The sequence below is a fragment of the Haliotis asinina genome, chromosome 9, assembly GCF_037392515.1.
Source record: "Haliotis asinina isolate JCU_RB_2024 chromosome 9, JCU_Hal_asi_v2, whole genome shotgun sequence".
In the NCBI taxonomy this organism is placed as follows: domain Eukaryota; kingdom Metazoa; phylum Mollusca; class Gastropoda; order Lepetellida; family Haliotidae; genus Haliotis; species Haliotis asinina.
In genome coordinates, this window is record NC_090288.1 from 64,644,621 (window position 1) to 64,657,611 (window position 12,991).

The 12,991-nt window shown below is 42.5% G+C and overlaps 1 protein-coding gene across 2 annotated transcripts in view; it reads left to right on the forward strand.

The window, feature by feature from the left end:
• The first annotated feature begins 334 nt into the window (after positions 1-334).
• LOC137296776 (uncharacterized) overlaps positions 335-12,991 on the forward strand; it is a 29,498-nt gene continuing 16,841 nt past the window's right edge. The window contains exon 1 of one of the 2 annotated variants that reach the window (XM_067828628.1): positions 335-457. Coding sequence is in view for 1 of the 2 variants with exons in the window: in XM_067828627.1 (XP_067684728.1) it covers positions 10,697-10,721 (25 nt within the window). In the remaining variant the exon portion in view is untranslated. Of the gene's footprint in view, positions 458-10,569; positions 10,722-12,991 lie in introns of those variants that run through there. The other variant, XM_067828627.1, reaches the window with a different exon arrangement.

Sequence of the window (12,991 nt, forward strand, 5' to 3'; positions counted from 1 at the left end):
CACCCGGATACTGAAAGGTTGATACAAATGTCTTTATATATAAGCCCACTCGGATAGTGAATGGTTGATACTAATGCCTTCATATATAAGCCCATCCGGATGATGAAAGGTTGATGTTAAGGTCCTAACATAAGCCGTCTCAGGTACTGAAAGGTCGATACTGATGCCTTAATATAAGCCCACCCTGACAATGAAAGGTTGATACTTATGCCTTAATATAAGCCCGCCCAGTTACTGAAAGGATGATACTAATGCCTCAACATACGCCCACCTAGGTACTGAAAGGTTCATACTGATACCTCAACATAAACCCACCCGGATATTGAAAGGTTGATACCAGTGCCTAAACAAGCCACGCGGGCTGTTGTTATTACATTTGTCGAGATAAGCCGAGCTCAGATCTCTTTCCTTCTCTCACTACATAGGATCCTTTTCGCGACAGTTGGCGTTATACCAGGTGAGTGTGGTTTAGTCTTAACACAACCGTATAAACATACACGCATAAACATAACCGTATAAACATACCGTTCGCCTTTTATTGAACTTGGACATTATTTCACGGTAACTTATGGTGGCAGCAAGGTTTCTTTACCTCATCTTTCTAGTAGATGAGATGGAAATCTGAAGTCCTCACTTTCACTGTCACATATCTATCCTGGTGTTTGATTTGAATGAGGTTTGACCTATATTGTTTAAATTCATAGACATGATCGATTTCTTGCCCTTAAAATACGGGTAATTTTATTATGGTTGAGTGGTCGAAGGCCAGCCTGTCTTTGAAGCAATCATAGTTTAAGATTCAACAGGAATAAATGTGTGTCGATGTGTTACTTTACTTGTAGCCAGTAGGGACAGACACAGTGTGCGGTTCAACAGGAATAAATGTGTGTCGATGTGTTACTTTACTTGTAGGCTATAGGGACAGACACAGTGTGCGGTTCAACAGGAATAAATGTGTGTCGATGTGTTACTTTACCTCCAGGCGGTAGGGACAGACACAGTGTGAGGTTTAACAGGAATAAATGTGTGTCGATGTGTTACTTTACCTGTAGGCTATAGGGACAGACACAGTGTGAGGTTCAACAGGAATAAATGTGTGTCGATGTGTTACTTTACCTCCAGGCGGTAGGGACAGACACAGTGTGCGGTTTAACAGGAATAAATGTGTGTCGATGTGTTACTTTACCTGTAGGCTATAGGGACAGACACAGTGTGCGGTTCAACAGGAATAAATGTGTGTCGATGTGTTACTTTACCTCCAGGCGGTAGGGACAGACACAGTGTGAGGTTTAACAGGAATAAATGTGTGTCGATGTGTTACTTTACCTGTAGGCTATAGGGACAGACACAGTGTGCGGTTCAACAGGAATAAATGTGTGTCGATGTGTTACTTTACCTCCAGGCGGTAGGGACAGACACAGTGTGCGGTTCAACAGGAATAAATGTGTGTCGATGTGTTACTTTACCTGTAGGCTATAGGGACAGACACAGTGTGAGGTTTAACAGGAATCAATGTGTGTCGATGTGCTACTTTACCTCTAGGCTATAGGGACAGACACAGTGTGAGGTTCAACAGGAATAAATGTGTGTCGATGTGTTACTTTACTTCTAGGCGGTAGTGAGAGACACATGGAGTATTGGCAGGTCAGATATACAAATATGAACAGATTGAACAGTTCCGAAACTAGAACACGGAAATATTTTCTCGTATCAACACTACCGATCCCAACCAAGGCAGGTTGTTTTTGTAAGAGAATGTCGTTGACTGAATGACATCCATTCACAAACCACACGATAGGATATTTATGACAAACGGCGCACCTTCACACTATTGTCCCCAACATAGAGCCGACAAAGAATCAAATGCTTTGTCTGGTTGTCTATGTAGCAGCTTTCCGAAAGCAGCTATTTAAAAAGAGTGAGTTAGTGAGTGAGTGTTTGAGGAGTGAGTGAGTGAGTGAGTGAGTGAGTGCTTCTGCTCCTGTCACGTGACAGGTAGAGTGTGTTAACGTATAATATGTAGATCGCTAACCGTGTATTATCGTTGCCACAAATGTGCGTTGTAAGGTACCAGGGGATTAACCGTCGGTTGGTGACGGTGAACGCCTGTGTTCGAATCCCTGTAAGTATACGATTTCATGAATATTAATGGCCTGAGGGAGGTTAAGGGAGTCGCAAGGTCAGGGCAGCGAAATACCTAAGCTATTGCGTGTGTACTTGAGCTGACCAGGGATATCATATGTTAATAGCAGTGCCACAAAACGTAACACTGTTTTAATTAAGCCCTCCGCTGCTAAGGTACTCGCCCACAGTGTCGTTTCCAGTCTAAGTAAACCAATCAGATTGACCAATCAGAACACAGCTTACCAAATCGCGAAAGTGCACATTCGCACATCCCTTATGAACTTTTCATCTCGTAAAGGTTACTACCCGAACGATTCCGAATGTTATTTAGCGTACGATCGCTTCCGGGTGATGCACACGGCTTACGTACAGCCATGACAACGGTGAGTAAACAGTCGCTGAAAATAGTGTTTTTGACAATATTCAAGGATCTTATCTTGCGGAAATATTTATACCGTCTCGCATTTGAGTGGACTGCAGTTGGTTGCTCAAAGGTTACCTGACGCGACCTTCTACTAGGTTTTGTTAGACTCAGTGGTGGAGTGTAACGAAATACACTGAGACGAGGTTTACTTAGACTGGTGTCGTTTCCTACTGTAAAATTGTTTTATCGTTTCTCACACATAAAAGCTTTCAGATTGGTTGAGCTACCCTTCTTACAAACAAGTAATAGTTTTCGGACTCAGGGAACATACACAAACATAGAAAGTACATCAGCCTGCGACCGCCTAGTGAACAGTACTTCTAAAGAATATTTCTATTACAATATAAGTATTAATACGTAGATCATAGATATCGATAATACATATCGATAATTGTTTTCTAAATATCGACCGATTACAGAAAAAATGCCAAAAAATGTCTGAAAGAAATGACAATTGTTTACACGGCCGGTGAGTTGTGACATGGGTTACAGACTCAACCATCGCCCTGAAGTTAATTTGGAAGTGAATAACAACCGAACTTTGTATATTATGTGAGTAAATGGAAATTTTATTCAATATTCTGCAACGTTTGGTGAAATCATTATGCTGTGTTACTAGCTCTTCCGATTCACTGTGTGTTGTTTTTTCACATTGTCCACTTCAATGTGATTCTAATTACAGGGTACACTACAGGTTTATCACGCTTAATGTATTGCTACAGTTTGCTTCAGATTATTACACTGACTTTGGTACTACAAAGAAATCGTTTGTACAAACTTCATTGGTCTCTACGTTTGTCTTTTTACATTTAGTGTAATTCTAGAGTTGTGTCAGTCTAAGTATGTATGCTTATTATTCTACAGCGTTCAATATTGCCGCTGAAATCATGCATTTACAAAGGATGTCATATTGACTATTTGGTTGGGATATATCTGAGGTATTAAACGCAATGCCAGATATCTAGAACCAGGTGGACATTGTTAAATTTCAAATTCTCTACAGCGTTCGCTCTGTATCTAATGAGGCTGACATTTACTCTTTGAAAATATATGTTTGATAGAAACAACATGTTGCATTTATAGAGAGAAAGAGCCTAGCCCCAGCGAGACACGAGATTCGGAGCCTGGGCAGAATGAGAACTTGCTGGTTTAGACAAAGGCCATATAACATATTATATGTTCTCTGATTTAGATTATTTACAATTCAGAAAGATGGTTGATGGGCATTTAGAAGGTAACATATCCGCGTACGATATAGATTTACAATTTCTTTGATATTTAGACACCGACGTTTCTGGGCTACTTGTTACTACTTCATCAGTTGAGTGGAGAAGTAGCCCAGAATGGTCGTGGTGTAAATATTATAGAAGTTAGTCCATTGTTATGTAATTCAGGAAGGCAGGGGGAAGAGGAATAGACCTGCGAAATAGATTAAGTGAGGCAGTGCTTGTACATCCGTGTGACAAATTGACTCAATTAATGATCCTTCCTTTATATAACTTCACTGAGCACCTATGAACAGGTTTATCGATCATCAAAAGCTGACACAGTCCTCTGTGATTTAAAACAAAGCGCAGCGGTTGTACGAAGTGACTCTTAGACCTTAAGTATCAAAACAGCTCTTGCTAGGTCAAGGTGACCTGACCTCCATTTATTAAAGCGCTAACGCTTTTCGTGTAGCATTTTAAACACTCGGTTATGTCAAATTTCAGATGTTGGTAGATATCCAAAAGTAATTACACTTTGTTCTACTAATACCTATAAAAAATACGCAACACTGCTGCCCGAATTGTGTGTCTTATTCCAAAGTTGGCACGCATACAGCCACTTCTCCGATCCCTGCTCTGGCTGCCCGGCACAGCTAGAATTGAGTTTAAAGTTTTTGTACTTACATACCAGTGCCTTAATGGTATCGCGCCATCCTATTTGTGAGAACTTGTAAGTCAGTACAATCCAACCAGAATTCTCATATCCCAGTCCCAAATTCTGTGAACAGTGGCTAGATACAGACTGAAACGATTTGGATACAGATCATTTGCCTAACAGTCAGTTGTTCCATGGAATTATCTGCCTGAAGATCTCAAAACAACCCTAGCGTATGTTTCTGTAATAAGAGTGAGTGAGTGAATGAGTGAGGGTGAAATATTACGCCGCTTTTAGCAATATTCCAGCAATATTCCAGCAATATTCCAGCAATATTCCAGCAATATCACGGCGCGGGACACAAGAAATGTGCTTCAGACATTGTACCCATGTGGGGAATCGAATCCGGGTGTTCAGCGTGACAAACAACCGATTTAACCACTAGGCTACCACATCACCCCGTTCTGCAATAACAAACAATTCAGTGTTGAGTGGGTTCGTGTAATTTTTATTTTGTAGGATACAGTGATACAAGGATTCTTGTTATTTGTTAGTAAACGCATTCGGCGAAACCCTTTTTTAAAATGTGTACCCATTTTTTACTTGCATGGGAGCTTTCCATGATCGATTCACGTGTGCATGGGACAATGAGGTGCAGAAACTAGCCCCATGGCCAATGTACACAGACACCGGCGTACAATGGACCTGTACAGTAGGTAATGGAATACATGATCGCTGTACAATTGAGCTGTCCCAAACTATGTTGTGCACACGTACAGTTAAAAATACACCTAGTAGAGGTGTGCGGTGGGCATGTTTGGATCATGTGGCGGTGCTACCGATCTTATGGCTGATCCCCACATGCACAGCGAGTTTCATACTAAAACTTTAACGAGTTTCATGAAAATGGTATTTCACGGAAGCGAGTTTAGTATTATGTTCATTACTCGCCAACATAAACTGACAGAAACTGCGGCGAAATTTTGCCTACAGTGTGAGGACTCTCAGCTATCCGCGAGTCAAGCAAGGTTTGGTAAACCTGTGACAGCGACATTAGCATTGTGACGTCGCAACTTTGAACCCTTTTGACGTCATACGTCAAGCAGTATTACACTAGTGTAATATTGCCGTGAAAATGTTACACTGCAGTATCTTCAACGGTCGAGTAATAAAATAATATCAACACACATATTATATATATGAGGCATAGATGTACAAGTCTTCATCTTACACGTGGGCAACACGTTCCTGGACCAGGTGTCAACAATAATACATGAACTAAGTAGCTGGTTTACACACGGCCTTGGTGGACTGCACGCACCCCTTATACACATGTCTCTTGTTGACTGTGCACAACCCTCATACTCCTTATATAGATGTTCCTGGTTGACTGTACACCTCCCTCATACATATGTCCCTGGTTGACTGGGAACACCCCTTATGAAATACATCCCTGGCTGACTGTACACACCCCTTGTACACATGTCCCTGGATGACTGTACACTGATGGTTAGGTTTGAGAAAACCAGGAGCTGTCGGTGATCTCACACCAAGGAAATGGCAGCTTGCGCTACATTTCTATGTTTGACATGATTATACTGACTCCTTCAACGGGAGAGGTTGGCCATACAACCACACTTCAACCTGCTTCAGCTGCTCAGATATCGGCCGGTATGGCAAAGTAACAATTTCACTGCAGGACGAGAGCACGCATCTCCAGTCGTTGCTGTATTCATGGGAAATTCTCACCATCTCTATACTGGCACAGCGCATCGATAAAACAAGTTCTACATCATCTGCTTTAGTGAGCGAACACACATTTACATCCATCACGATAGCACCAAACTTCGATTCAGAGAGCTTCTGGAGCAGGGCCTCCTTTCACAAAGCACAAAGATGATCGCAAGTTACTAATGTAACCTTAGTACAGAATTCAAAAATGGGAGTTAAGGTTAATTTTAGTTAAGGTTACTTTGTAGAAGGAGCCCCAGGAGACTACACGCATCAGGTACAACCTTCCTGACAGCACACCCCCTTGTCTGATGCCCTGTATCATGGGACTAGGCCTAGAACACAGTCCAAGAAAACTCGACACATCATCCCCGTGTCGTCAAGAACTGCCCACAAGGAACCTTTCATTCGACACTTGCATAAAATCAGACCACAGTGCCATACTGTGTCGAAGGCCTTTGATGTATCCAGGAATACATGATGGGTATCCTCCTCCTGCTCTTGGTATTGACGTATCGTCTCTTGCAGGCTGAAGGATGTGTGGAGGGCAGATAACTGAGATCGACACGCCATTTGTTGTGGGTGAGAGAAGGTGACAGTTGGATTTAGTTCGTCCAGTCGAGACAGGAACACCATCTCAAACACTTTGGAGAACACAGGAGAGAGCGATATGCCACGGTAAGACTTCGGGTCTTTTTTACTTATTACCGCCATTATACGGGGGCACCATGACGCTCTCGCGCCAAGCTGTCGAGATACGTCCAGATGCAAGAATGATGCTGTAGAAGACAGCTGCAGAGGGAAACATTTCAAGTTCTGCCACCGTACCATAGGTGCTCGTACACGGTCTTGTCAGCAACACCAGCCTTGTTTTTCTTCAGCTTGGCATATTTCCATTCTATTTGCCCTTGTATCTAGCACGGATCTCATCCCTCCCTCCCTCTAATATCACTGTTTCAAATGCCCGCGTTAAATTACTTGTATCACGATTTTCGATGCCTGAGTGAAGTAGCAGACATCACAGTTTCCAATGTCTGTGTTAAGGAACTGATAACACAGTTTCCAGTGTCAGTCTCAAGTTACCTACATCACAGTTTCCAATAGCTATGCCAATTTTCTGATATGACAGCCCCCAATATCTGTGCCAAGTTACTGATATCACAGTTTCTAATACCTGTGCCAAGATATCGATATCGCAGTTTCCAATATCTGTGCCACGTTACTTATATCACAGTCCCCAATGTCTGTTCCAAATTACCGATATCACAGTTTCCAATATCTTTGCCAAGTTACTGATATCACAGTCCCCAATGTCTGTGCCAAGTTACCGATATCACAGTCACCAATATCTGTGCCAAGTTCCTGATATCACAGTTTCTAATACCTGTGCCAGGATACCGATATCGCAGTTTCCAATATCTATGCCAAGTTACTGATATCGAAGTCCCCAGTGTCTGTGCCAAATTACCGATATCCCAGTTTCCAACGCCTTTGTGATGATAGAGATATCACAGTTTCCAATATCTTTGTGATGATAGAGATATCACAGTTTCCAACGCCTTTGTGATGATAGAGATATCACAGTTTCCAATATCTTTGTGATGATAAAGATATCACAGTTTTCAACGCCTTTGTGATGATAGAGATATCACAGTTTCCAATATCTTTGTGATGATAGAGATATCACAGTTTCCAAAGCCTTTGTGATGATAGAGATATCACAGTTTCCAACGCCTTTGTGATGATAGAGATATCACAGTTTCCAATATCTTTGTGATGATAGAGATATCACAGTTTCCAACGCCTTTGTGATGATAGAGATATCACAGTTTCCAATGTTAGTGTCTAGCTACTTATTCATCTCATGTCAGCTATATTCAATTTAGCGCTCAAGGCGTCACATAGATTGAGAATATTTGACTTTGCACAAAAGTATTGTGGACAGTTTTTTTTGTCTGAAAACATCGTGAAGCATTAAAATTGATATTCAAGATATCTGAACGACTTATGACGGCGACAAGACGTTGACTGCTGAGACAATCCCTAACGTTTTCCCGAGAATATGATTGTGTCGTTGTCTGTTGTTGATATCGCCGTGATGACGTAATCAGATGCCCCCAGTGAAGATAACCTCGCGTATGTCATGAAGGCGATATCAGCTACTGCCAGGGATGACGGTACCCACCATACAGACACAATGCCTGCCGATCCCACAACATCATCAACATCCCTTACTTTTATCATCAGTAATCAGGAAGTAATGGCTGACTGTATGACATAAGTCGATATGGTATGTACAGCATGTAGTCAGACCAAATACAGGAATCTGATGGCGGGCATATTACTACAGTTCATTAACGGATAGGTAGACTGTTTGACACTATGTTGCCAAATACCTCAGATGGAAAGGCTAAACACTTTACACATTTGATTGAAGCAGTTTTATACAAATCCACGCAGTCCAGTTTGTTAATCGTTAAGATTATCAATGAATTTCGATTACAACGATATTTTCTTACCGCTATTTGTGAACATCTGCCTTACAACACAAATGCCACAGTCACCTGCCACACACTCATGCCACACACGCACACCTGTCTCTCATACCTGCTTCGTGCACGTTCCTTACGAATCTGCCTCGCACACCAACATCATATACCTGCCGTACACACCTGTCTCATACTCCAACCTCACACACCGACCTCATATGCATGCGTTACACACCTGCCTTTAACACCTGCCTCACACACTGCTGTCTCATAAACCTGCAGCAAACACCTGTCTCATATACCTGCCTTACAAACTCCTGCCTCACACACATGCCTCACACACTCCTGTCTCATTTACTTGCCATACACATGTGCCTCACAGACCTGCCTTGCCCACCTGTCTTATATACCTATCTCACATGTAGCAGGGCGTGGAGTCATCCCACAGATGACATCCTTACCTTGTCAGCTTGCTGACGGGGTTAACCTCTTTGGTCATGTGGACAAGGCGTCCGACTTCGGATCAGAAGGTCCGTCGTTCGAATCACAGCACGGGATTTGTCGCCGCTACACACACACCTGCCTTCTGTGCATGTCTCACACACTCCCCTACAACAACTGCTTCACACACCTGCCTCACACACTTCCCGAAGACACATGCCTCTTTCACGTGTTTGATGTAGCTGCCTGACACACCTTTCTCACACGCTTGCTTTACTCACTTTTATCACACAGCTGCCTCACTCGTATGTCTCACACAATTTCCTTACACAGCTGCCTCTTTCATATACTTCATACACCTGACTTAGACACCTGTCTCACATACCTGCCTCACACGCCTGTCTCACACACTTTCCTTACACACTTTCCTTACACACCTGCCTCACATACTTTCCTTACACACCGGCCTCACACACCTATCGCACACGCCTGCCTCACATACTTTCCTTACACACCTGCCTCACACACCTACTTTACATATATGCCTCACACACCTGCTTCACTTATATTCCTCACACACTTTCCTTACACACATGCCTCACACACCTGCTTCACTTATATGCCTCATACACTTTCCTTACACACATGCCTCACACACCTGCTTCACTTATATGCCTCACACACTTTCCTTATACACATGCCTCACACACCTGCTTCACTTATATGCCTCACACACTTTCCTTACACACCGGCCTCACACACCTGCTTCACTTATATGCCTCACACACTTTCCTTACACACCTGCCTCACACACCTGCTTCACTTATATTCCTCACACACTTTCCTTACACACATGCCTCACACACCTGCTTCATTTATATGCCTCACACACTTTCCTTACACACATGCTTCGCACACCTGCTTCACTTATATGCCTCACACACATGCCTCACACACCTGCTTCACTTATATGCCTCACACACTTTCCTTATACACATGCATCACACACCTGCTTCACTTATATGCCTCACACACTTTCCTTATACACCTGCCTCACACACCTGCTTCACCTATATGCCTCACACACTTTCCTTACACACATGCCTCACACACCTGCTTCACTTATATTCCTCACACACTTTCCTTACACACATGCCTCACACACCTGCTTCACTTATATGCCTCACACACATTCCTAGCACACCTGCCTCACACACCTGCTTTACTTATGTGCCTCACACACTTTCCTTACACACATGCCTCACTCACCTACTTTACTTATGTGCCTCACACACTTTCCTTACACACATGCCTCACACATCTACTTTACTTATGTGCCTCACACACTTTCCTTACACACCTACTTCACTTATATGCCTCACACACTGTGGTTGTACCTTGTTTAGTATATAGTCACGTGGGATCACCTTTTTAGAAACAACAGTCATGTGACGTCATACCACTAGGAGGTAAGTGGGTCAGGGGACCGTCACCCCCAGCTGAGGCTATCTGCTTCACGGTATAGACATCTGTAGGTGTATTCGATAGAGAGGTATATTATACAGAGTAGACTTTGGATATCCGTTCATATATTTCTTCCAGTCGCGGCTCCGTACTGTGCTGTATGAGTCCTTGTCGTCAAGCAACAGGTAAATATACAGTTACACAGCATATCGACATGGTATTGAAAGCAGTTTGTTTCTGAATGTTATCAATATGAAATATATTGACGTGTTGTTGTGGCTTCATCTGTTAGTCACGATAATCCAGCGGATTACAAGCGCACACATCTAAATCTTGAAGTCTTAAATGAGGAGCGGACGGGATCAGTTTGAACCCTTGGTCATGGTTCAGCTGATCCAGACGTGGTTGTTTTCAGTTCACCCTAATACATCGGGGGTGTTGCTGGCGTTGAGGACGGTGCTTCCGTACTGTCAGTTACTTATGTCAGACATAATCACGTCGTTGCCGTCGCGAGGCTAGGAAGGGGAAATAGAATCTGCTGAAAGGAGTAAACACAGTCAGAACAACTAAATGTGATATTGCGTGATTCATATGTGATAGTATATTACTTTACTCTGGGCGAATGTGTACAGTCAGTACAGAAATAGTCCTCCAAGCGAAGACGGGTACTCGATGGGGACGTGAACTTTCATTGTTTTCCGCGTCCATACATAATCTCTCGGTCATTCTTGGTAAAGACAGGAACATTGCACATCCGTATGATTCCTTTATGTGTGTTCGTATTTATGATATTTGTGGTTTGTTGATTATGTACTACAAATATTTAACGTCTGAACGCGAAGTCTTTCTACATTATGTAAATTGTATAACATCACATGGCTTTGCGTGGGAACCTTGCGTGAAAATATGTTTTAACCAGTATTGAACATCTAACGGAGCTGTCTAAAACACTGCCTATTCTCTGCCCATTCTACAGGAGCCATTATTCCCGGGGTGCCTATTCCTCCTGTTTGAATTCTTTGTATTCTTTCAACGTTCAAAATCTTGGTCTCGGAACCATAAAGTGGGATACGTTTACTTTTTAACTTCACTCTTTACTCAACTTTGTAAGCTAGTTTACTATACGGCCATAAGACCATCTGAAGCAACTAGAGCAGTAACGTCTTCACTCCATAACACCCAAGTGACAAGCTGGTTGTGTATACTGAGGTTTGCCGGCAATACAAGGCCAACATATACAGAAACTGTATCAGTTAGATGGCGTGATATTTCCATATTCTACAGGTTCCATGTTTCCGCCTCCTCCACATACCAAAATGTTTTGTTTTCGGCATAAATATGACATTGACGAGCATAGGGCATTGTCTTTTACTGTTTCATGTACCATGCATTTGGGAGGTACACACCCTCATTCCTGTTTAGTCCTGTTTGTGTGCATTTGACGAATAGCCCTTCAGTCAACTCTGGTTCCAGAAGATGTCAGTTTCCCAGCCAATTTCATATAGGGATTATTCGTGATATATAGGGAAACGACCCATGGGATCTCTACTGTCACCTCTAATAACGGAGATATTTATTCATGACCAACTTCGAGGAGATTGCGCTGGTTACTTCTCCATTCCAACCACTATGTTGGCACAGGAAAGTGTTTGCAAGAAGAAATATCTGGACTCACATATGTGTGTGTGAGAGAGAGAGAGGGGGGAGAGAGAGAGAGAGAGAGAGAGAGAGAGAGAGAGAGAGAGAGAGAGAGAATCTCACCCAAGTGTCTACTGATATCAAACAAATGTATGTCAACATGAGTTGATAAAAAAGACGCGGATATTTTTACCTTTATCAACGAGTGCTGAACTAACTGGTATCAGTAGACACTAGGGCGAGATTCTATTTATCGCTCAAAACCATTCTTTATTAGTTTTCAATGAAAAACATTTACATCTCGGAACACAACACTGCCGTTACATTACAGCTTTTGCAAGTTATTTCATAAAAGAGAAATAATTACCACCTAATACAGGCCCTAGACTGACTCCAGACGGAAAAGTGAGTCTGACAGAGAAACAACGTGTCTTACACTAGCTTTGACTCTTACAGTATATCGCCCCTATGTCCTGTATGTCTTTAAACCAAGTAACGTTTGACGATCAACTGTATTAAAGGCTTATTTAAGATCGGCAAATGCCAGATAAAATCTTGCTTTACAAATGTTGTTTAGTCTGACGCATCTATAACCTTTTTGATTTGCAGTGGCAATAACTGTAACCTAAATAGTTCATAATGAACACTTAAACGGAGGTCGGACGTGACCATTACGTGCTTAGCGACGTCGCTGTGTTACAACTTCGGCCGGTTCCTGTGTTGAAATTGATGGAGAGTGTAAACTTCCCTCTGATTCCCACATTCGGTCCATGTCACAAGATGTCTTAATTCCAGGTCATGTGGTTCCTGGTTCAAG